Source organism: Plasmodium coatneyi, chromosome 12, assembly GCF_001680005.1.
Source record: "Plasmodium coatneyi strain Hackeri chromosome 12, complete sequence".
Classification (NCBI taxonomy): domain Eukaryota; phylum Apicomplexa; class Aconoidasida; order Haemosporida; family Plasmodiidae; genus Plasmodium; species Plasmodium coatneyi.
Genome location: NC_033567.1, coordinates 2,845,708 through 2,872,209, shown reverse-complemented (window position 1 = coordinate 2,872,209; position 26,502 = coordinate 2,845,708). Strand labels below are relative to the sequence as shown.

The following is a 26,502-nucleotide window of genomic DNA, read 5'->3' as shown; positions in this document are numbered from 1 at the left end:
GTTGTTATTTTTTGTTATACCTTCTAATGTTTATCTTTGTGCATTTTTTGCGGCTTCCGTGTTGATTATTACACAATACTTTTTGGTATAAAATATTTGAAATTTTAAACCAGCAGCCATTAGCTTATATGTAAATATTTAAGTTCGTTTTCCATATTAGACTAAAGAATGTTTTCTAATTCATGCATTCGTGAATTATAATTAATGCAAGAAAAGTGCCCTCCTGATGCCAAAACATATAGCTACCTAAAATTTAATAATAATAATGAGTAATATACAAGCCACCTAAAAATACAGATAATTTTAAAATTCGATACATGTCTATCCTATGTCAGCATCCCGAATTAAACCGAAATTAACGGAAGCATGCTAATATGTTAAGGATGTATATTGCTTAATATGTTCTATTATTGTTAATATATTTTAATATTTTTGAAATGTCACAAGGTAAATCCTTTTTACAGCACTAGCATTCATTTATACGAAGAATAAGTTATCATCTCAAAAGGGAAATGATGATAAAAAAAATCAACTTCTGCACATATCCTTCTTTTATCACAACTTAATACCTATTTTGAAATCCCTCTGTCTAAAAAAGTATAATGAAAATCCATAGTTACTCATAATAATTTATAATTAGCGGTACCTTGTATTTGTGTTTTGCTGGAAAACAGTATGCTATAAGAACGAAATTTATCATGGATAATTGTTAGATAGAAGCATAGCATGCATAAATTGCAAGAAAAAATGCTATGAACGTTTAAAGTAGCTTAAAAAATATATTTACATTTATTTAAAAGTTGTTTTTTCATTTGTCTTTTAAATCTAATTAATAAGTGATATTTTTCTTGTGGACACATTTTTAAAATGATGTATTTATTTGCTCAAAAAGTGATTTATAAAGCATTGTATAAATGAAACCTTTAACAAAAAGTGTCCTTATCTATAGAGACAGTTGTCATTTTACTTAATATTTTCTATGCTTATTGTTATGATAACTTTTCACAAATATAAAATGATTATATAATTACGCACTGCTAGAAGTCAGGGAACCTTGAACTCCTTAAGCTTATAACACAGAAATAGAGTGATGTTTCTATATATATTTATAGTGAAAGAATTATTTCTTTCCACATTGAACTTTCATTATTACCTATTGCATGTATTAAAAGAATTATAGAACGAGCTGTTTTTGTGTTACAAAGAAAAAAATTCTTTCAAGTTGTAGAAAAAAATAAAAGAGTCCTTTATTTCTTCAATACACTCATTTGAAAACTTAAAGGAACATATAAAAAAAAAAATTTCTTGTCAAATATTTGAATACTTTTTTTATATTACATGTTGGATTTTTTCTTTGTTCTATAAAATTTTCATAACCGTTGCTTAATGAGCTTTAACATGTCAAAGAGCTTATTTTTAAATGAAGCTATTAGTGTATGCATTTCAGAATTAGTATTAGTGTATTATACAAGTACTGTGTTCTTAAAGATACACTTTAGAATAAAATTATGTGAATTAAAAAAATAACACAATATATATATTATTAAACATATTCATTTACCATTATGCTGTAATTACATAGATGAATTTAATGAGAAAGGGCACATTTTGTGTAATGAATGTTTGTAGAGAATCCAGAGTTTTCATTAGCACATGTGATACTAAGCATTTATAGTAAGACGCACGGTATCCTCTATTTATGTTTCCACTCTAACTTTCTTATTGCTAATAAAAAATGAAGCATCAGTTAGTGCTTTTAGAGTGTTAATTATTAACCTTTTATGCAAAAATAAATGAGCATTTCTTCATCCTGCTATGTAGGGCAATATATTTTGATATAAAAACTTAAATCATTTATTCATGTAGAAAAATACTTCAGCACGTATAACGTGTGTCATCATATGGGCTAAGGGTAAAAACATTTTAAAATCATTTACCTGATTATTTACATAAATTAAACTCTAGGTTTTGTCTAACGCATTATTTCTAAATAAGTGATCATAAATATTAGCTTATAATAGAAGAGTTCACTTTCATCCTATGTGTTGTTTGCATCAGATGATGGAATTATGTAATTTTATTTATACATTTTGATTTTACTGCTTTGGGAGAGAGGAACAAAGTTGTCTTAGCAATATACATGTGTTATCTTTCTACGTTATCTTTTTGATAAAATTAAAAATTCGGTAAAAATTTTGATATAGGTGTTTTTCTGTATATACGAACGGAATTAAAAAGGAAAAATTGTTCACATATTTATGCTGCACAATCCTTTCATTATTCCTAGACACAACCCACAACATGAAAAACACATGAGAGTTAAATATTTCCATAAGATCTTTTACTTCTTCTATAACATGAAATTTATCCTAATCATTATCGCGCTCAGTTTCATTTGCCTGTGTAAAGATTATTCATTTGCAAAATTTATGCAAACATATATGTCATGTATTTATGAGAGTTCTATATGTTGTTGTACCTTAAAATGAATAAGAGTTCACATATTTATGAGCTTCAGAAAAATGAGGCATTTTTTACAATAATATGATACTTTTGCGTTATATTGTGAACTTACTAGAATGCGAATTTTGCTTTTACGGTTCGAACCTTTAGTTATACATAATCATTTATATTCTTAAAATATGAAAATAAGACACCCTGTTATGTCGAAATGTACATGTTCACATTTAAAACTTTTAAATGGCAGAAAAAGATATTATATATTTTTTTCAAATTTAACATTTAAAAATTTTTTTCGCGTCCTTTGTAGAAAATAAAAGTACATGTTTTAAACATATAAAAGTTCCACGGTTTTATGAAACTTCCTAGAATAGTAATGATATTTTCTTTGCTTCTAACATAAAATGACATGCGGTGAAATGCAGAAAAGGGGAAGATAAATGGTAAAGGTAAAGGAAAGCTAAGCACATATAGCATATATATATAGATTGAAGCGGAAGGCGCACAACATTTATCTCTTCCTCTAGGGATACGCAAATGTCAAATAACTTTTTAAAAAGCCTTGCAAGTTTTTCCAATTACCTAACATGCAACAGTTTATGTTGACTCTTTTTACGATGTTTTTTAGTACGCATAAAGATATACAATAGTGTCTTATATATACAGATGTGCATGCTAGTGTAGCATAACGCTACTTCACGCTTATCCATTCGGCTACATTTCGAAACTTCAAATTTAAAAGTTTGCAGTAGATCTATTTTTTATAAAGGGTATTTAATTCAGTTGTTAATAAGTAAAAATATATCGTACACTGTTTTAGAGATGAAGAAGGCCACTTGTAATGTTTTATTTGGTAATTCATAATACAGAAAAAAAAAATGCATACATATATAAACGTATATATAAATGTGTGCATAAGTGCGCATGTACTTGTATGCATGTTCACTTCAGCATAAATAATATATAGCCGTTTGGCATGTGCTTACATAAAGCTAGAATACACGACTAATAATTTAAAATACCTATGGACTGAAATGTTAAACAAAGAACTTAATTAAAAAAGAAAGGCCAAGGGGAGAAGGAAAAGGGTAAATTATGACGAGAAAAAAAGAAAAGAAAACAGAATAATCACGAATGAAGAGGAAGGTTCATTCATTCCAGAACTACAACATTTTTACTACATCTGTGTATTCCCGTAAAATGTTGGTAGGTTTAATTATTTAAGAAAGTATGTATATAAGTAATCTGCTAAGAAGGAAACTAGGGTTGCTTTACTGCCAATTTTTCTTTTAAAAAAACGGCTTTATTTTGAAGCGCGCTTTAGTTATTTGCGTGGGACTCATGCCCATTTAATTTTTTTTCCCTAGAATAATTTTTTAAAAACAGAGGTAGCCATTTTGAAAGCGCTAGACATCGAAGTTTCGCTGGTTCTGCTTGAAGGAGATTCTGCACTTCCTTTCTTATTACCCTGTCCTTTGCCATTTTCTGAATGCTCAAAAGATGTGTTATCATCCTGACACATCTTATTGGTGTATTTTCTAATTTTTCTATTTTCGTTAACAATAATGTTGCTATTGCTTAACCTTTTCGAATTAAAAGTTCCTGTCGAATTATCTGCGTCTTTCTTCTTTGTATAAAATGACATGCTGCTTTTAATTTTTTTTTCTAAAACATATTTTTTGTCAATATTTTGTTTCGTAATCTTTAGGGCGTTCATGTCTGCCTTTGCGTTGTTCATACTTTTGTGGGATTCGCCAGTGCCATACTGCTCATTTATTATTATTTTTTTTTCCGTCGAGTCGTAATTTTCAGCATTCTTGCTGAGAAAATAGTCTGCTATCATTTGGCTGTTTTTTCCATTAGCATGTTTGTTTGAGCTGTTTCCATACTTGCACTCGAAATAGTTGCAGTTGTCCCCACTGACTGTATCGTCATTGCGGTTGTTGTGGCGGTTTCCGCTGCCATTGTCTGCACGGTTGTCACTGTATTCTGCGTTTGTTTCCTTGCATTTGCTGGGGTACCTTTCACTTAACTCCTTAATGGGGAATTTTGTTTCCTTTTGGTTTTCACTTTGATTTTGTTCCGCAAAGTTCGGCTTGGACAAATCGGTGCGGAAAATGCTGTTATACTGCAATTCACTTTTGGCCATCTCCCTGGTTGAAAAATGGCCAAACTTGTTCGAGGAAAAACTCGTTTGCTCCATATCGTAATAGTTTCTATCCACGAAGCTACTCTTGGTGAAGGGTCCCTTTCCCATGCAGCTACCGCCATGGTTGTCCATGTCGAAATCTCTACTGAGGCTATTCCTGCTGTCACCATGATCCCCCCCGTTCTTGTTAAAATTCTGCTCGTACATTCGAATATTGCTAAATATGTTCATATTCACATTGTTATTTGCGTTTCCATACTTGTCCGTCATGCTCATGTGAAACGGTTGCATGGAGTCATTAGTAGGTCCTCCCCCTCTGTAGCAAAAACTTCCACCTTTGCTAGAGAAGTTTTCATTATCCCTTGTCATCATGTACCCCATGCCACCGCTATTTCCATTCCCATCATTGTCATTCTTTCTAAAGTCATACGCATTTTTTGTTCCACCAAATTCGTATATATTGTTATTACTGATGTAACTGGTTTGTTCGTTCATTCGCAAATTTTCGCACAAGTTCTCCGAGGGATTGTCAAAATTGTCCATTTGCATGCCACCCATGGGATTATTCCTTGTGTCTATTTGGTTTATAGTTTTCATCTTATCATCTGAAGCATCAAATGTATCCTTGTGAAAAACAGATGTGCAATCATTACCATCCCCCGAATCCTTAGAATCAAAGCTGTTCAAATTGTTGTTGTAAATGTTGTCCGAATTAATCATGGAGGAATTTAAGAAATAGAAACTATCTGAATTGTTAACAGATTTTTTAACTGAATTATTCTTTCTTGTTTTCTTCGGAGAGGCAAAAAATTTAATGGTGTTATCCTTATTCTTAATGTAATCAAATGCTGTGTTACTGCAGTTGTATTTGTTGTCCATATTGTGCCTGTACAAAGACGTATTGACCGTCATAATCGGTATGACATCTTCGTCGTAATTTTTGTTATAGTAGACACTCTTCTTCTTCTTGGTGGAAAAAATGTTGGGATAATAGGCGCTATCATGGTTGTGCTTCTTCTTACTTTTCAATGCGCTCATACGCATGCCCATGTCCATGTTGATTCTCATCCTCATGCACGGGTCATTTGAAAAATTCGTATTATTATGCTGAGAGGAATACACATGTTTGTAGTCATTTTCAGGTCCCTCTTTTGTTTCCATGTAGAAACCCCCCGACGATGGAGCGTCCACTGCGTCTGCCCTTTCCACATCTACAGCTTCTGCATCTACGCCGTCCCCATCGTTGTTCGCGGCAAACCGTCTACTTTGCTCCCTCAATAATTGATTTTTCTCCTTGAGCATTTTTTTTTTCTTTTTTAAGAGTTTTTTCTTCCTTTTGGATAACTTCTTCTGTTTCATCAGGTTCTGCTGAAACATGAGGTGCTCACACCCGCTTGCCCTCTTTCTGAAGGAGACCTGCTTATCCTTATTTTTCAGTTCAGCGTTCCTATTCCCCGCGTACTTGTCCTTCACAGAATGGCCCATCAGATCAGCATCTTCCTTCGATTTGTTGTAGCACAAGTTCGTGTATATAACCCTGGAGTCGTTCCATGCATAATACGAACTAGGATCCAAAGTGGGGCAGTAGCAAACCTCAATATCCGCAACCTTATCAGTCATGTTTAGGTATTCATTATTTGTGCTTAAATACCACTCCAGTTCTTCATACAGTAAAGGGTCGCATGCCCAGTTCAGTTCAATGTTTGTTTCTTTACTCCACCTTTTTTTTAAATATGCATGTACTTGTGGCCATTCCTTATCCGTTATTTTGTCATTAAGGTTGTTAATCACTTTCTGTTTTGCTAGTATCCGTAGCAGAGAATGAGATTTACGGCTGTTCCTTGAAACGAATTTGTTATACACATCTTTGTCAAACACTTCATCAAAATCGAGCAAACTCGGAGCAGATCCAAATATCGTGAAGGGATTAAAACAACTCTGTTCTTTCAACCGTTCTACTATTTTCTTCTTGTTATGCCACTTAGGGTGGTACAATTTTATATTCGTCACATTTGTTATATTACTTTTTATGCACCCTTTTTTAGCATCATAAATGGCACTATGTTGAACAATTTCTTTGTCCCTTAATATGCAAATATTTTCTTCATTGTTTAGATCTCCTCCATGCTTCTGCAGTAGGTACAGACAAATGTCAAAGTTGTTCGATCGATTTTTTACTGGTAAGGGTTTTAACACCTTATGTAGTAGAGGTATTTTCCCGTTAAAGTCTCGTAATATCTCTTCATATTTTTTCTCCGTAGATTCTAAATTATCAAAAGAGTTTAACGAATCTTTCAGAAAGTTCATTTCACTGTCTTCATTTTTTAGATCATCATCGGAGCCAAAGCTGTCTTCCCTACTTAGTCCATTAAGAAGGGTATTTTTAAAATCGTAGCAATCTGTGTAATTAAATTTCTTTGCCTCGTTTCTATCATTTTCCTTATTTGCATACTGCTCATAGTATTTTATGAAAACATCATTGCTGTAGTCGTTTCCCTTCTTCAGGTAATACTCCTTGTTGATAGAATTGATATGGCTGTTGCTATAAATCCCGACGTTGTTAAAAGTGCTATTAGATGTATTCTGAGAAGCCGTATTGTTGAATACGTTAATTTTCATATTATTCATAAAATTCGCGTTCGGATCGTTGTACAGGTTATATCCAGGTGGGTCCTGCTTAAAACAACTATTACCACATTCTGCATTGCTCATATAAGGTTGATAATGAAAACTGGAGTTGCCATAACATGCAAACTTCTCCTTATGGCTCTGCAAAAATTTCTCACCAAGTCTTTTCGATTCTTGCGGAATGTAATCCGGATTTAGGATCTTGTCTTCATTGCAGTACCTTTCATAATCTTCATTCGTTCTAAATTTTGATGCATTTTCTTTCAAACATTTCTTCAAACATTCTTCAACCAAAAAATTGTGATCATCATTGTTATTCATTTTTTTGTCTCTACAATTGTATCCAAAAATGTTTACCCTGTTTCTACCTTTTGCTAATAAATCAATGTCATTAGTTGTGTTGCGAAAATTCGGAATGTCTACAATTAGGGGGGTCTTACTTGAGGGTTTTTCCCTTCTGTGTTTCCTCTTGAAGATGCAGAAGGAGGTGCTGTCGTTTTCGCTTATCTTGGGGATCCCCTCAAAATGGCTGTTCTGTATATTTGATACGATGGGCGTTTTTATCAATTCCGCGCTGGTGAGCGAGTTTACGCTTGATCTGAGACTTTTCTGGTCCTCCAAATTGTTTATTCCCAATTCGGGGGGTTCTCTTCTTATGTTCTGCTTATCTCCCGTATTGTCCCTTTCAGCACCAGCGTTAGCGTCTACAGTTTTGGTCCTGACGCTTCGCTGAAAAGGGATAATAGGAATGGCCGAATTATCATCGTTGTTCTCTTTGCCTTGGGGTGCACCTCCCCGGTTAGGGATTCCTACCGGTGGTGTAACGCCACATCTATCATTAACATGCCTACTGAATGAACTGCTGAAGGTAGAAATAATACCCTGCTCCTTGTAGCTGCTTTTGAAAAAACTGCGATACCAACTGCTCATGCACTGTATATTGTTCCTGTGGAAGCTACTCATGGTGTGATTACTCTGATTGTCTGCACTAAAATATACGTTGTCACTGGCATTGGCGTCGGTGGAGTTGACGAACGAATCATTTCTCTTAACATTGTTCAGCTTAAAAGTGCACTCGTTGTGCATGTTCGAGGAAGTGCCACAGCTACAACTACGATTGTCCTTTTTTTCTCTGCCACTTGGGATGCCACTCCGAGCATTCTGCGTCTCACTAGTGTTACATATCCACTCATCGTTTCTAATAGGATCAGTGCTATTAATACGAACCGGTGCATACTGCGTAACAGCGCCTGGGACCCCTTCGAAGGAATTTTTCCTAAGCGTACCAGTAGCGTTACTCATAACACTAGGGGCAATACTCGCATTGGCTACATGCGAAAGCATACAACTACTATCCGCATTTTCAGAAAACTTGAAGCTGCTTAAATTATATGTTCTTTCGTGCAGCTTCTTTTTCCCACTGTACTGAAGCACATTTTCGTGGACACTCAATTTTTTTTGCACAATGCACGCTGTCCACTTTTCGTTTTTTAAATTTATTTGGCGAATCCCTTTCTCTATCTTGGGAGATTTACCTGAGTGGGTGTTTTCTATTGACGAGCAGTCCTCCAACTTATGGTCCAAATGGTTCTCTCTTTTAAGGATATGCTTCTTCGGGTCTGTAAAAGTAGACGTGCATTTTTTGACGCAGTGTAGGGGGTTGCTGTCCGAATGGAAATTATTTTTATGATCATTTGGTGCACTCGTCACACACAACAATGTTTTCTCTTTCCCCTGATTATTCCGGTGCTTCATTTGGTTGCAAGGGGTTGTGATAGTAGCACTGGCGTTAACATGATTACTGATGACTGCTCTTCCCCCCACATGTGTGTTCTTCTCTACTACTCCTTCCTTCCTAGATGCATTCCCCACTTTGGCGTGGTCACCCCTCTCTCCCACGTTTTGGTGATTCAAAGGGGGCTTCAAATTGGTAAAGTGCTTACTTGTCCCTATCCTTCTCATGAAATAGTTACTCCCCTTTTGTTTGCTCAAATTTGCACGCTCAACAGGGTTGACAGGCTGATAAACGTGAATCTTCTTTTTCTTTTTTTTTTTTAGCTTTTCTGAAAAATAATTATCCGAATGGTAGCGTTGGTATGTGTAAAATGAAGGGGAAGGGGCTTTTTGTTTTCTATCTTTTTTCTCATCATGTATGTGTTCATTATTCCCCCTCTTACAACTATCCGATCTGCCTCTATCATCGTAATTAACATCATAATCACTATTACAACAATGTGTGGTATGCAAATAATTCCCACATGTACGACTGTTTTCGTTTTTCTCCCCTATATGCTTAAATAGTTTTCTAAAATAAAATTTTGGTATGTCATTGTATTTTTTTACTTTCCTTTTTAACTCCTCTATTTCGTTCTTATTTACACTACTAACGATGTCGTAGTGGAAATTGTGGTCACTCAAAATTTTGTTTACATAGTGCAGTACACTTTTGTCATACTCATCTTTGGAGTCCTCTTTTTTCTCGCTTGTCTTATTCAGCTCGTTTGATAAACTAATAATGGAATCTATTAAACTATTTGTTGTTAATGTTCGCATGTTACATGTGTTGAAAAGTGCCTTCCCGGTTGGATGCCTATTTAGATGCCAATTGGGATGTTGCCTCTCCCTGTTCACGACCACGGTTAGCATGTCTAACACGGAATTATTCGCAATTACGCCATCTACATTTGCACTATTTGCTTCTACATCATGAAACTGTTCATTTTTTGCGACATTTTGGCTAGCTACATGGTGACGATTTGTTTTTACCTTAAAGTGAAACGCGTCCCTTTGTGGATGCAGACTGGTGGCCTGTCTCTCGCCTATATCTTTAGCTTTCTCCAAAGCAACTTCCCGGACATTTAAGCAATCCTTTCGAGCGCTTCTCTTAATGTGGCCTTTCCTTCTCTTGCCTTTTAAATGTACTAAAAAGGAATTTGTTCCATATGGAACATTTTTTATATACGAATTTTTTAAGATAACATTATAGTTAACTCTCCTTGCTATGACTTGATATTTTTTCCTTCTACTTTTGGAGAACTTTTCCAAATGGTTTAAATTTTTTGTTTTTTCTAGGGAAACAAGTTTTATTTTCCTTGCATATTTTCCATTGTATAAATGTTTCCTTGCATATAGATAGTGGTACTTAAACTTATCACTTTCCTTTATGAACTTACGTGTTTTTATTAACTCCCTTTTGCTTTTTGTTATGTCTCCACAATATGGGGTGATTCTGTTGGATATGACTTTCACTTGGGAGTTGTTTCTTTTGATTGGCACTTTGCTCCCTCTTCGATACTTTGGGTTGTTGGTTTTTTCGAATGTGTTTTCTGTAATTACGAGCATGATTCCGCCATTTGATTAGCACCGAGCGGGGGAAGGGGGGGGAGATAACAAACGGCTAGCTATTCACGTACATTTGCATAAACGCCTTCGCTCATATGCCTACGTAAAACGACCATGCCCTATGCACACGAGCGTAGGTTGATCGTTATGCATTCTCGGCGGTTAAGCATTTTTGTTTGCTCTATTTTAAATCTGGTGCTTGCCGATGTTGTTCAGTGGATGGCTGGTTGCCTGATTGCCTGGTTACTGCTTTACCTGCTTTGTTGTTTGCTTTGCGCTCGGTTGCGTTGTTACTCCACTTCTCTGCTCCTTTTTCGCAGCTTGCTTGAACTCCCCGGGGAAGCACAACACGGGGAAACGTTACTGGAGACACAGAGGGCACTGCACGGAATAACTGGTTGCAGCTTCCAAACTATGCAGCGTTCATTATTCGGAAATTCTATATCCTCGGCGGAAAACGTATGGCATGTATTTTTTTTAATTCTGACAAGTAGGGCCAGTGCAGCGCCAATATGCCTGGACGTACATATATATTTACATGCGTACGTGCGCACGAGGTACATGTACATTTATATACATGCGCGAGTATCCTTTGGAATGCTCCAGAATTACATAAAGTGTGTGGTGCGATGGAAAGGATGCACCAGAGAAGGGGGTACTGTTTTAAAGGCGCGCCACGAGCTGACTTCGAACGGCTTCCTTAAAGGTACACAAGCACGCGTATAACGCAATAAAGAATTTATGAATGAGCTATGGTTATATCACCAAGGTATCACTTCCTAAGGGGGCGTTCCAGCATTGCGCATATTTTTCAGTTTTCCCTTTAAATTGCAAAGGGGAGATTTCCTTTTTCCGCTCTGTACATACATACGCACATACATATGCATATTACGGATATATATTTAGGTAGTACGTACTGCTACACACGGGAAGGAAAATAAATCGCGAACAGGAGAATGGGTTAATAAAAGAAAAAAATATCACTCATAATATCATATTAAAAAGAACAAAAAAGATTTAGACATTTAATAAATAGAAGTTTTTTTTTTCTTTAGAACTCCTATGGGTATATTCAATTCAAAATAAAGGATGTGTTAAATGTATGCATATTATACATACATTTACATACACATATATATACACATTACAATTATTATGAAGCATTTTTTCTCCATAAAAAAAAAAAAGTGAAAAGGAAGCTGTCACTGTTTGCGTGACTTTTAATATACATCTTTTATGACCGTTTTAAAAACGAAATGAAAATTCTCACTTTTCTTTCTGCAAAAAGGATATTGTCTTTTTTTAGTATGTTTTTTTTTTTTTTTTTTTCTAATATTGCCAAATCAAAAATGAACCATAAAAATGTGTAAAAAAATATGAACAAGCAATAAAAAAGTTGCGCTTTTTTTTTTTTTTTTTTTTTTTTGTATGACCAATTTGTACGTTAGGTTTACAAAAACGGCTAGCTGTTCATAACTTTTTTTTTACGTTAGGAAAAAATTGTTTGAAATAATTTTTGCGCAACGAATCTGACTTACAGAAGCTCGCGTTCTACGACAGATAGACCATTTTTCTTAGAAAGATGAATCACATTTAAGTGATGACAAGGGGGTGGAAATACTTTCGGGAGACAAACGTGTCAACGTTTTGTAGAGATACGCATACGCACACACATGTGTAATATGTATGTGCTGCGTATACACCTATATATGACGTCACCCCATTTAATGGCGCACCAGAAGGGGGGGGTGAAATATGACCGCTTAGCAGCAAAATGTGTGTTTGTTCCTACGAGCAGGTGAACATGAGCGTAGCACAAATTGTGAACTGGTGTACTTGCGAAAAATGTGCTATTTTTCTTTCTTTGCTAGGTAGCTCGCCACACGCTCCGGCACAATAAAAATTCGACAGTCAATTTGTAAGGGGCAACAGTGCTCATCTATCGAAGGATGCACATCATTTTGTTTAATCTCACTCCGTTTTTCCTTGCACCACGCCGTGGGTGCAGTTGGTCCCTTATGACTTTTCCTCAAGTGCGAACCCAACTTGCTTACACCGCTCATGCGTAAAAAAAATGCCCGCACCGCGCGAACGAAAAAAACTGAATTGTGCATACACATGTGATAACAACTTTGGCCATGTAAATAAACCCGCACTTGAACACAAATCCGTTTGTTCGCATAGCCCTTTTTCACTTTTGCTAAAGCTGTCAAGTCCGCGGAGGCCGTTCGCACTTTGCCGCCAATGCTTGAGTGTACCACTTGGGGGTGTAACTCATTTGTGTTCACTTCGAAAAAAAAAAAAAAAGGTGGAACCGTAACGCGTAATATTATTCACAGTGTACACTTTTTCCACGTTTCCGTTTGAGAAAAAAAAAAAAAAAAATTAATCACCGAGTAGCAAATTCGTAATGGGCACGCTGCTTAAAAAGTTGCTCATTTTTACCAGCTGGCTTGGTTTTAAAGGGTTTTCGTATTCGCCTTCCATTTGAAGCACCTCTTTTTTCATTTAACACATATATGCTACTTTACGGAATAAGTACTTCACTTGCGTTTTCTTAAGAAAGCATCCGCAAGTAGCACTGCTCACCGAATGCGCAATTGCAGCAAGTATACCATTTCGAACCAGCGTGCATATTTGCGGCCGAGGGAAACATTTTTAACACTTTTTTTTTTTTGCTAGGAGGGATTTATACATCAGGGTATGCGAACACATGTACAGCTCCGCTCTGGTAAAGTACGAAATTATGGCATGTGAATAATTAGGAAGGGGAAATTTGCAATTAAAGGCACAATACAAGCAGGTAACCCGTGGTTGGTACCTCCCCCCATATACCAAACGGATAACCATTCCTCCATTTCGTCTCAACTCGGGCAACCCTTTCTCCAAATAACCAAGTGTACACAGCGAAGAACTACTGCTTAAAAAACGAGCGCCAACCCCCCTCACACAACATAGCATACGTTAACGTTACATTCAGCACAAAGATGAAACTCGAATATATTAATGCGCTGAAAGAAGAAAGTGGAGGATTTAATTTTGAAAATATCAAGAGAAATGAAATTTTGAAGGAAAAAGGAATAACCTTCCCCAATTTTCGAAAAACGGGAACAACCATATGTGGCTTGGTATGCCAGAATGCGGTTATTTTGGGAGCTGATACCAGAGCTACGGAAGGTCCAATAGTAGCAGATAAAAATTGTAGCAAATTACACTATATAAGTAAAAATATATACTGTGCAGGTGCAGGGGTCGCTGGAGACTTGGAGCATACTACCTTATGGTTGCAGCACAATGTCGAATTGCACCGTTTAAATACGAACACACAACCCCGAGTAGCCATGTGCGTTTCAAGATTGACACAAGAACTGTTTAAGTACCAAGGATATAAAGTGTGTGCAATTGTGTTAGGAGGGGTAGATGTTACCGGCCCTCAGTTGTATGGTATTCACCCACATGGCTCTTCCTGTTTGTTACCCTTCACGGCTTTAGGGTCTGGATCCCTTAGTGCTATGGCCGTATTGGAGGCTAAGTACAGGGATAATATGACTATAGAAGAAGGGAAAGAACTCGTGTGCGAAGCTATATGTGCAGGTATTTTTAACGATCTGGGTTCAGGTGGAAATGTGGACATTTGCGTTATAACGAAGGATGGTTCGCATCACATAAGACCGTATAAGCAGCCGAACGTTCGATTATATCACCTGGCGCAACCGACCGTTTTTCCGAAGGGAACCACCCCTGTGTTGTGCCAAAAAATTGAAAATATAAAAAAATACATCACTGTGGAGGATGCATGATTTTGGCCCCTATTTTTTCCCCCCATGTGTAGCATTCTTTATCTTCATAGTAAGTGGCAAAAATTGTTTTAATTTTGCGACTTTCTTCCACCACGTTGTGATCACTATTTTTTTTAACCATTTGGAACTAGTAACAGCTAGGCTAAAAAAAAGAGAATTTTTTTTAACAATTTTTTTTTCAAACATTGTGTATGTTAACGGATTAATACTTCATCATTACCGTCACATATTTGAGAGGTAGCCCCATTGATGTTACTGCGGGGGAGGGGGGTACACGTGTGGCAGGTCTCCAACGCGACAAACGCTTCATAGGTTAAGGGCAAAAACGTGGGAATCTTCGTCCAGAAGTGTAAGCATCACCGTGCGTGCTACTCATTTTTTTGTGCAGAAGGGAAGAGAAGTAATGAATGACCAGGTGGGATTTTTCCTTTTTAAAAAAAATGCCCGCATGTGAACAATTCCAATATATTCACCTTTGTTATGCTTGTACCTATTCGCGCTTCATGTCTACCACGAAATGTACGCTCCAAGAGGGGAGAAAAAAAAAAAAATTAGAACTTTTCTAACGTTCATGTGAGAATGTTATAAGGAGGTATATTTTGAACCTCCTGATGAAAATTCCTCCCCAGTGTGTGTCTTTTTTTGTGCGGAAAATTCCCTTAATAAACTGTCACGCACATATGCATTTTATACACACACATCACATGTTCATCTCTTTTTCTCGCAAAAGGAAAATCAAAATTGGGGCCGAAAGCTTGACGGTACAGGATATATGCCATCAACGGGTATGCTACCATTCGCGTAAAGCGTGTTAATGATTTATTTTCTCCTTTTCACGTTTGGAGAGTTATGCGCGAGGGGAAGAAGAAGGGATGCAGAGCAGCAGAACGACAGAACGGCAGAGCATGAGAAAATTGCCCTTCCGTGGAAAGTACACACGCACACAAAATTCTTCAGCACCTTTTTTAATCTGTTCCTTCGCTTTTTTTTTTTTTTTTTTGTTTCTCAAAGGTGAACACACACTGGGTTGGCTGTTTGACAATGACGGGGTATTCTCAAATGGGCGAAACATTTTCGCCCAGTTCATTTTGATGGGAAAGGGGAATACTTACCCGAACATTGCAGCAGGTTCGATTTTTTCTTCTTCTCCAATTTTTCATGTTCCCCATTATTTTCTTTCCCCCCGTTAGCATATTCACCCGGGGAGGTGGAGGGACAAGTCCAATTTTGTGTACAACTGCAAATGAACAGAACATTTTAAATGGAAACAAGTACGTTTTATCATACCATGGCAGAGGGGAAGGAAATGCGAAGCGCTTTGTCGAAATTAATAGTACTGAACAAGTTGGTGAGAGGTGAAAACTTTTTTTTTGCAACTTAAATGACATCACTGAAAAACAAAGACAAGTGAAGTGTGCATATTCACCACTCGTCCTGTGGTGTGTAAACCTTTTTGGGGAAAATTGTAAACTTTGGTCGGCACGAGAAATTGAGGAGAAGAGGGATTCACTTTATTGTCAATTTTCGGATTGGCATTACTGCTACTCTCTCAATTGTTGCTAGCAGTACGTAACCGCGATTAACAGTGCGATTTTTTTTTTTTTTAATTTTTTTTTTTTCCACCTTTTAAAAAAAATGGCCACAAATTCGCCAAAATGAACAGCACCAAATTTAATGGAAGTGTGCCGCGGAAAGACAATAACGTAAAAGATGAGTGGAGTGCATACGAAAATTATGGTGCTGGACATGGAAAGAATAACCATGTCTGTGTGCACATCCACAATAACATAAACATTTTTTACAACGCTGGTGACAATTTATGTAGCATAGATAGGGTTATAAATGCGTCTAACAATAAGGTAATAAACTTGGGCATATTTCAGAATGAGGTAAGAGATGTGCAAGACATCGGAAAAGTGAAGAACAGCTTCCACTTTAACAATCGGAACGAGTTATACAGAGACATTGGGTTGCTTGTGTGGGAGAGTTGGTTCGACAGTGGTGGTGCAAATGTTTACGACTGGGGCGGAACGGGTTGCATTAGTGATGCGGCTCAGAGGTATTTTACCACGTCCAGTTGCAACATAAGTGGTATTAACTGCAGTAACAACTGCACCCCACGGAATGACACCAGCATGTGCGGCCATGCCAACCCAAGCAGTAGACACGAATTCGCCTCTTCTCAGCAAAATGCTCCAACTAACATAAGAATGTCAGAAGAATTTAGCCCCCCAAGGAATAATCACAACAAGCAGTACTTGGAAAAAGAGTACTCCACTAATCAGCACAATTTTTACGATGACTCGAACGGGAAGAGCTCAAAGCTGACGGGAAAACACCATCAGTTTAGCAACAACCACGATGGCAGCAGAATTGCCGTTTTGAAAAAGAAAGGCACAAGTGAAGTAAAATTGCAAAGTCTACATGGGGATGGACCACACGAGGGGGGGAAGAATACACAAATTGTTAACATTCCTCCTGGGAACTATTGCCAAGACAGAAGTGACTGTGTAGTTCCGGAATTGCAAAATGGGAAGAGAAAGTTAAGTTATAACAGCGCCATCGACGCTTTCATGGGAGGAGAGTATGTTAGTTGTGAAAACTTCCGTTGCGAAGCGGATGGTTTGGGAGAGCATTCCAACATAGGGGGGGTTGACTGTGCATATAATTTTTCGGACACCGGGAAGAGGTCCAGCTCCTTCGGGAAAAGGAAATCTACACAGGGAGACTCGGCAAATAGTGCTGCCACAAAGTGCAACTTCACAAGGAGGGACAACTGGGATAATCACAGGAGAGCACACGAGCAGGGGGAAATATTTTCCCCACGGAAGTGGTGCGAGGTGGTAAGTTGCCCAACTGGTAATCACCCCGAAGGAAATGACACATGGGAAAAAATAGAAAAAGGGGAATTTCAAAAAAATAGCATGCACAGAGATACAAATGGAGGGGGAAAAATGCCGTACTTTGATGAACAGCTAATAAAAAAGGTCAACTTGTCCGGAACTCACCATGACCATATTCCTGGGGAAGAAAAAAAAAAAAAAAATTGGCCATGTAGCGAAAATGGGTCTTATAAGCTAAATGGTGGAAGAAAAGCGGAGAATGGGCCTACGCAGGGCATCAAAATAACGGAGAAGAGCACCACCACAGAGGGGGTTGACGATAATTTAATGTACAATTGGCCGTTCGACATCTTTGAAGATGATAAATTAAGTTATGACCGTGTGTGCAAATTTGATGATAGTCAAAATTGCCTGAACGGGTCAGGCGAAAGTTTCTACACAAATGGCTTGATCAAGTCAGGCGATAGCTTTCACAAAAGTTGCACAAAGGAGTCAGGAGGTGACTGTCCCACGAATAACCCGAAAGGAAGTGGAAACATCGGGAACAACTACATGGAAAGCAAAACCCGCAGCATACACAGCGAGGAGTACCCAAAGGGACATCGCACAAACGATGGAATTGAAAATAATTGCAAAAAAGTGTTACCTGGAAGGGGCGAGGAATATTTTCACGTCGAGCAAAAGGGATGGAAGGAAGACAATTTTTACCTGAACAGTCATAATTTTGATAACTTTTTTAACCAAAGTGCAAATCAGCAAAGTCCACATAGCTGCTACGGAAAAGACTTGCACAATGACCACTGGTCAAAAAGTCCATTTTGCAAGAATGACAAGACGTACAATAAGAACAATTACACACACGAGGAAGATACATACGTTGAAAATAAAAAAAAATATATTTATGAGGAAAAAAAAAACAACGCAAAAATTGACATGCTAAAAAAAGAAACGACATACGACCAAGTGTCACCATCAAATCGCGTTTTCACGGATGCCTACATCAATAAACAAATAAATGCAATCTTTGGAGATCTCAAAAAAGACGGTCATTTAAGTAAAGATAATATTGCACAATTAGTTCATGACAATTCTGTGAGGGGAACAAATTTTCTATTTCGAAAAAGTATTGATATGGAAATCGAGACAAAGGAACATATGAAATATAACCCCACCACGCTTTTGCGAAAAAATGAATTTTTAAAAAATAATTTTAGTCATGGAAATTACAATCATTCGGAAAAATTAAATGGTCACAATAACAACATATTGACGTTTAATGTGGCGCAATATTCCTTGGAGGATAACAAGCACGATAATTTTTCGTGCAAAAGCATTAACTTTGGGCCATATGGAAGTAGGATGTTTACCACCGCCACTACGATCTCAGGACAGGGGCAGCGAAATGACTTGAATGAATTTTTACACTTTTGTGATCAGAGCCAAGTTGGAAGTGAACAGAGAGAACGCGAATTATATGACTTCCTCGAAATTTATGACAGAAACAATTACACCATTCCAAATGAGGAAACAACTCAGGACGAATTTGTGGAAATTTATGATACCATTAATGGCACAGGGAGGAAGGAAACTAACAACATGAATGATGAATTTCTGGACATCAGTCACCAGGAGGAAAATTCAATCTTGCACGTCGAAGATGAATTTGTGCACATTCGTGAGAAATCACAAAGCAATGGAGCTGGTCCCCAGGAGGATGAATTTTTAGACATATACGACAAAATTGTTAGCGCGAAAAGTGCGCAGGTTGATGAGTTTTTGGATATCTGCAGTGGGGAGGAGAGGTTCCAGCGGATGCGGGAGCGGCAACAGCAACGTGAAGGTTGGGGAGAGCAAGTGGTCGGCAACGCTGAGAGGAAGTGCTTGGAAAAGGCAGACCGTCATGAAGGTGGGCAAAGTGAGCAAAGCGACCAACTGCGACAAAGCCAGGGAAACCAATTTACACCCAGCTACAATGCGAGGAAGAAGGTTAAGCAAAGTGAACCCCCCGATCCGTTGGAAGATCCCCCTCAGGGAAATAACAGCTCCGTGAGCGAGAGACCCAAAAGTTACTCTTCATTCACGTATGCTTCTGGGAAGGAAGTGAACATAAATAAAGACGTCCTAAACGAAATGAGGAAAAAACTGTTCGACGATGACGATGAGGGAGAAAGGGGCATTACCAGGGAGGCAATACCAACCGAGGGAAGCACCGAAGTCAGGCCTAGTAGCAGTTATAATAACCCATTTAGGAGCGTGCATTTGTCCCGTGAAAGAGCCCCCCCAAGTAGTGGCAAGGAACACAAATCGTTCACGTACGCCTCTGGGAAGGAAGTGAACATTAACAAGGACGTTCTGAACCGGATGCGGGAGACGCTATTCGGGGATGACAGCATCGTCAGCGAAAAGGCTAATAATAGTAGCAGTAACAGAGGTAACAATGGCGTTGGGGGAGCGAGGGAGAAACAGCTCAGCTCTTTCGCCTACGCCTCCGGGAAGGAAGTGAACATTAATAAGGACGTGCTGAACCGGATGCGGGAGACACTATTCGGGGATGACGAGCCCCCAAAGGACGGCGGCGCCTATCTAGACAACTTGAAAAAAAGAAAAGAGCACACAGATCTCATTATACCAAATGGGGACAAAATTACACACAGAAATGAGCATCCGTTGGAATATGCCCCCCCCACGTTAGCACACCCATCGGGGAGGGAAGAAGACAAAGGGGTGAAGGAAGCGGAAGAGGCGGTTAAGAAGAACCAAGAAAGTGAGAAACTATCTGAGTGCGGGGACCCCCAGTCGGAGGGCATCCAAGTGGAGTGCACACAAAAGGTCATTCCGCCAGGAGGCACCCTTCACGAAGGGGTAAGCGTAAAAGAAGGCGAACTATACGAATCGGTGGGTTACAACGAAATTATAAACATGGAGGTGAATCTGTTGCACAGTGTAGAACATAAGGGTACCTCTGCAGAGGGTAGAAACGCTTCAAAGAAGAGAGTGGGAAGACAAATGTTGAGGAGTGATGTGAAGAGCAAAAATAATTTTGTTAACCCGAGGAAGCGTAAGTTAAGCGAAGAAGCGAACGGGGTGCAGTGGGCTCACGAAAGGGGAGGAACTAATCACACGAATAAGATGAATACCACTTCCATTGGTAAAAAAAACAAACAACTCGATTTAAACATCAACTTGAGAGACCACTTGAAGGTGGTAAAAGACATGTACACCCTTTTGGCGAAGAGGAAAAAGTTAAGAGGAAACAGAAAATTGACAAACACCCTCATATACGTGAATGAAAATAAACGGGGGTACACATTTAAATGGTCCGCCAATGATTACTTGTATTTTCTAAAAAATGAAGAACTGAATGAGTACTACACTGCTGACGTGACTGTCTTGTACGAGCTGTTCGTGCTGACCACGAAGCAGCTTAACATTTTCCATTCGTACGATTTTGCCTGGTTTTTAAGGAAGTACAAATTGGTAACCATGGCGCTGGTGCGTAAGTACACGAAGGAGCTCCAAAAAAGGTACAATTTACTGCGGGAGGGGGCACACAAGGATGAGGCGAAGAGGTTCCATCCCCCCGAGTATCCATTCTACACGTGTAAATTTGGACAAAGAGTGATAAGGTCCACCCAGTCAATGTTTACCATTCGAATTATCGACGAGGTGGAGCCGCCCTCCCCAATCGAGTTCATGTTCAAATTGCTAAAACGATATGTAGAGGAAAGAAAAAACAAAAAGTCCATCCTACAGAAGATGCAGGATAACACGGTGTCATACAAAGTCCCCGTAAATCTGCGAGTAGAAAAAATTATAAAAAGCAAAGGCAATAAATGTGTTTTCATTTTGAGTGACAACTTTGAGTACATACATTGTACCGCGAAAGATTCTTATTTAAAAAATTTACTCAGGACAAATATAATAAAGCAAGGAAATGTGTTAAGAATTAATGCCCTAGATTTGGACAAGCAGACAGAGAATCAAACTCAGAGTGAGTTCTGCCATAAGTCCGTCATGTTATTTTCCCTTTCCAGTAACGATTTGATCGAAATAGATCGACAGAATAATCTCAGAGTAGGGGTGACAAAATATAAGGCCAAAAGAATTAAACATATTGAGCACTGGGGAAACTCCTGCTTCTTTGTAGATGTCATAATTATCAGCAAGAGTGATTTTTCCTATGGGTTCTATGATTCCGTAAAGGGGAAGTACTACCTGCTACATAGCAATGTGTATGAGAAGATTATCTACAATTTGAAACACGAAATGAGCGAGCTCATGCAGGAGGAGAACTTTCAGGAGGATGATCGGTATACAAAAGTGAGGGACGACTTGAATATGTTCCTCGAGGCCACTTCCTTTTGCACCGTGCATGCCATAGACTTGGCGGCCTGCGAACGGATAAGGGGGGCGGCATCTCTGGATGACAAGATCGAGCACATCATTAACTCTCTGTGTCGAGTGAAGCTCTTCCGGGTGAGTCTCAGAGCGGAAACGATAGTGCGTGCCCAGATGTGAATATGCGAAGACGCAAAGACCCGAAGGTGGGGGACACATTCACCTCCACTTTGCACACTTACAATTACACTTACACTTACACGTATATGTTTTCTTTTTTTCCCCCCAGATGAACATGGAGACGTACGAAAACCTGCAGCGGGGGAACCGAATCCAGCTGTTCAACGTGCACGTGCAAAAGTCAGAAAGGAACAACAAATTCAGTCAGGTGCTGGGTGAAGACATACAGGGTTTTATTTACGACACACTCCAGGGGGACAACAAAGCTAACCATATGACGAAGGCAATCAGTTATAACTCCTTTGAATCTCACTTTTTTAAGGAAGAGATGGAGAGCAGAAATGGAGCTAGCGAAGGAAGCTACCCAGATGACTACCTGGATGGCTACATGCAGAACCCATTCAGCGGGTTCTTGAGGAGAGGTAAAAAGTACACCCCCATAGTCCTTCAAGGCACCCATGCGACGTACATCAATTTGGATGATAAGTATAGGAGCAAATTGTTTGAAGAGCTTAACGACATGGTGACCTTGCAAAATAGCGAACAAGGGAACCAAGCTGGAAGGAAAAGTCAAATCAAACATAACAGAAAGGAGCAGCATGTTTGCTACCCATCGTTTATCTATACGAACGTTTTTAAAATCCCCGTTTTATCGAGGATCCACATAACCCTTTTGAGAAACTACGCCAAGATAAATGCAAGCGGAAAAGGTTTCTACTACGATTTAATTCAGGGCAATTTCTACACCCTCTCGGGGGTCATAGTGCACTACACGGACGTCGAAATGAAGGTAAAATGGGGATGAACACAATATCGGGGGGCGAATTTTGTACCCGCACGTGGGAGGCATCTGCATCGACCCATCCGTGAACGCCTCGTTATTTCCCCCACGTTTTTCAAAATTTCCCAACTTTTACCTTTGCACACTCCTCCACGTCACCCCTTCAGGAAGTTACCGGCTACGCCTGCCCTGAAGGAAAGAAGAACAATCTGTTTTACCAAGTTTTCCTCCTAACGTCCAACGGAAATCTATGCTGCGTAAACATTTCGCTGATTTCTCCGGACTCCTTAATATCGACATACAGGAAAGACTTCGAGTGCAAGGAGAGAGAAATGCTTAAGAGGATGATTCACGTTGAGGATGTAGATCCTGGCGGTGTCCAGAAGGGAGGACATAAAAAGGGCCAAGAGGAAAACAAATATGTTTCTAGCAATAACAGGAACCATTTGTACAATTACTTGTACAAGGTAGAAAGGAAGAACAAGGAGAGTCCTTCCAAGGAAGACGTGGACAACAAAAACGTTGATGTTTTTATATTTTTTAAAGATGTGGAATTTATGAATTATGATGAGAAGTACGACATTTATAACTTCCGATCGTACGATCACCCGGTAAGTGAGGACACCCACTTGGGGAGAGAGATGAGTGTGTCTAGATGTCACCTGTTCATGTGCTTTTGTTCGGTTATATTGCACATGCGTCCTCCCTTTAGACGCTCCCATTTGGCACTTCTATTCGCCCCTCCCCCTCGCAGCACTTTCACCCCCCGAGGTTGTACTCGAACGAGTTTGAGCACACAAAAAGGAGCATAGCCGAATTAATCAGAGGAAAGTACATCGAATGTGAAAAGAACAGACTAATCGTAAAACTAACCAACAGCATGAAAATAAAAATCGAAAAAGACAATCTGCCCCACATGCATTTCTTCTATTTGCTTATTTACTCAAAATCGAAATCCATTGAATTGACTGGAGTTCATGTTAAGAACAATTACTTATCCACCTTTTTGCAGAACTTGTGGACTGTGTTTGTTAAGTAACCTTTTGTTATCAATGTGTGGTTGCTTGCCTTTTGCCATGCCGAGCGCATGTGTGTACGCGACGCGAACACCCCATAGGGATTGCGGTTACTTGGGGAGCGTGGCATTGGGTTACCATGTCCACAATTGCTATGATCCGGCTGATGGGTGAAAAGACTCATTTTCTTGGCCCAGCGTAGAGACACAGCACATTCCGCAGTGTTCATTTTGTGCAATTTATTTGGCCCATGGAGGGCACACCGCACACGCGCATGTGCATATAAATATGTATATGTGGAATACACATATGTACGATCACTTCACTTTGCGTTTGTCACTTTTTTGCAATTTTCGAATGCCCCCTTTTTTGTTAAGCTGCGTGCTTGTGCAGCGATTAGAAATTATGACCCCCAATTTTGACATTACCTGCTCAGCATCGCGTAGATCTGCGCAAGTGTTCTGTCCCGCCCTTTTAATTTTATTATAACTGTTAACCGGTTTGTTGTGTATAAAGAAAAAAGGGAAAAAATTATTATGTTGAAGTAAAAAAAATTATAAAGATAAAAAACTATAACCAAAAAATAAATGAACATTTAGTGTCCTCAGTAAAAAATTTCCCAACAAGTTGAAATAAAGTAAAAAAAAAATTTTTTCTGACTTATATTGACTACACAGCAAAGTTAACAATTTAATACAAAACAAAAAAAAAAAAAGGAGAATAAAGTCTTCCTCTCTAAACCCGGAATCTGATCTTGGAACCTGCTCCTTAAGAAAATCTTCCTGAAGAACAAGGTCTTCCTCCCCTAAACCCGCAATCTGAAATTGGAATCTGTTCTTCAGGAACCTCTTGCTTAGGAAGAAAGTCTTCCTCCCTAAACCCGGAATCTGAACTTGGAACCTGTTCCTTAGGAACATTTTGTTGTTTTATAAATTGGGGTCCCATAAATTCTTCTACAATTATTTTAAGGAAGTCTTCCTTCGTCAAATGCAGGTCTACTTTTTGACATTCGTCTAAGACTTCTAAATGAATATCAATAATCGTGCGGCGTCGTACACCACAACGACCAACAGGGCGATCAGCACGGTGACGACCAACGCCCTGTTTTTTTGGTCTCTTCGTTCTTCCCATTGGAGCAGATCTTGGTTGTCTGCGTTTTTTTACTAAGGTATATTCATGTGGACCATCTGCCCGGTCGTCCACATGATCACGAGGTTGTTCTTCCCAAGCTGGACGACCACGTACTTGATGAGCTCTTTTGTAACGTTTTCTTCCCTTACCGAGGACAAAGTACTAAAAAAAAAAAAAGGGAGAAAATGATTTTTTTAAGAAGGGCGAAATGTTGTTCATGCAACAGTAATTACTCCTTCAAACCTTAAGTGTGAAATCCTACACACACATTCCCTAAAATGCGAAAACCTACACATACACCCCTAAAATGCGAAATCCACACATACACCCCTAAAATGCGAAATCCACACATACACCCCTAAAATGCGAAATCCCGCACGAACCCTAAGTGTGAAATGCCACACCCTTACCCACTGATTTATTCATCTTTATTTTATTTTATTTTATTTTATTTTATTTTATTTTATTTTATTTTATTTTATTTTATTTTATTTTATTTTATTTTATTTTTTCTCTCTTTCTTTTTTTTTTCTTTAAATTCTCTTTTTTCATTTTTTTTTTTTTTTTTTTTACCTTCCATAGGAGATAACTCATAACAGAAATACCAAACACCACAGGAGCAAGAGGGAGGTATGGAAGGAAGGGGTTGTCCATGTTGTTAACAAGTGCGGAAGGAGCAGGAAGGGGGGTAACTGGGGCACCTTCAGGTGATGATGATGGTTTTGCTGGTCTAGAAGGTAGAGGTGGTGATGGAGGGGGAGGTTGTTGTCCTGGACCTGGACCCCTTCCTGGTACCTGTCCTGCTGGTGGGCTGCCACCTGCACCTGAAAAGTAAGTAAAAGGAATAAAGTACACTCAGTATAATTAAGAGTTCTTGGACCTTAGGAAGGGTGTTCCTTTCCTCCCCTTCTTCAGGAAGGTAATATTCCTTCCCCTAAAGTGTTCACTTTCCCTTAAAGTGTTCATTACCCTAAGGTGCTCATTCTTACTTCTTTCTTCTTATTCCTAAAGATTCTTACCTGTTGTATGTCCTGAGGTATTATGCGTAGCTGTGGATCCTGGACCGGAAGAACCTGGGTTCCACGTTCCAGTGGAACCTGGTCTTGGACTACCAGTGTTCTGGTTACCGCCGGAACCACCTCCTCCACCAACGGCACTACCATTTCTTCCACCACCACTACCTTGAATACTATCTTGGACACCTGAACCTGAAAAGTAAGGAAAGGGTAAGATTCAGGTTTCAGTGTGGTCAATAATTATTGGACCCAAAATGTTGTAGATGTACCCTTGTGTGTACTATGGTGAACATTGTTATGGTCAACATTTCGTCCCCCTGGATTTATATCTGCAATGATGGTGTCCGGGGGTCCCGGGTCACTCCTAGTAGGGGAAGAAACCTCTGTTACTTCAACCTTGACAGATGTAACAGGGGTACCTGCAAAAGTGGTGTCATCATCTTCTGTGGGTTCATCAGTTCCATGAGGTTTATACTCCGTAGAAAGTTCAGGTTTAGAATCTGGATCAAAGGAAGATTCTAGACTATTACCTGCTTCTCCTTTATTAGAATCCTTTGACTGTGTTTCCTTGTCAGCTGTTTTTTCCTCTTCATCCTTATTCTTCGTGTCCACTAATTTCCTTAATTCCTTTGATCTTCCTGCTTTCAATAGGTCTACAATTCTTCCATTAGGGCAATTTCCCTGCTGTTCCTGTTCTTCCTGTTTCTTCTCTTCTGGTTTACACTTCATCCAGGCCATTACTTGCTCAACTCCCCTAACACCACCCTGCTTCTTTATTGCATCCCTTAACCATGCTTGTATTTCACTTCCTATTAATC

The 26,502-nt window shown here is 38.8% G+C and overlaps 3 protein-coding genes across 3 annotated transcripts; 2 read left to right on the top strand and 1 right to left on the bottom strand.

The window, feature by feature from the left end:
• Nucleotides 1-3,823: 3,823 nt before the first annotated feature.
• On the bottom strand, nt 3,824-10,579 carry PCOAH_00043030 (Uncharacterized protein; the record flags this gene model as incomplete). Its single annotated transcript, XM_020061087.1, has 1 exon — nt 3,824-10,579. One exon carries the CDS (start codon nt 10,577-10,579, stop codon nt 3,824-3,826), a length of 6,756 nt encoding a protein of 2,251 aa, XP_019917069.1.
• A 2,987-nt stretch (nt 10,580-13,566) lies between these two features.
• Nucleotides 13,567-14,379, top strand: PCOAH_00043020 (Proteasome subunit beta type; the record flags this gene model as incomplete). The annotated part of the gene is made up of 1 exon (XM_020061086.1): nt 13,567-14,379. One exon carries the CDS (start codon nt 13,567-13,569, stop codon nt 14,377-14,379), a length of 813 nt encoding a protein of 270 aa, XP_019916709.1.
• Nucleotides 14,380-16,034: 1,655 nt separating this feature from the next.
• Nucleotides 16,035-23,560, top strand: PCOAH_00043010 (Uncharacterized protein; the record flags this gene model as incomplete). Its single annotated transcript, XM_020061085.1, has 4 exons — nt 16,035-21,698; nt 21,850-22,530; nt 22,689-23,132; nt 23,276-23,560. 4 exons carry the CDS (start codon nt 16,035-16,037, stop codon nt 23,558-23,560), a joined length of 7,074 nt encoding a protein of 2,357 aa, XP_019916692.1.
• Nucleotides 23,561-26,502: the final 2,942 nt, after the last annotated feature.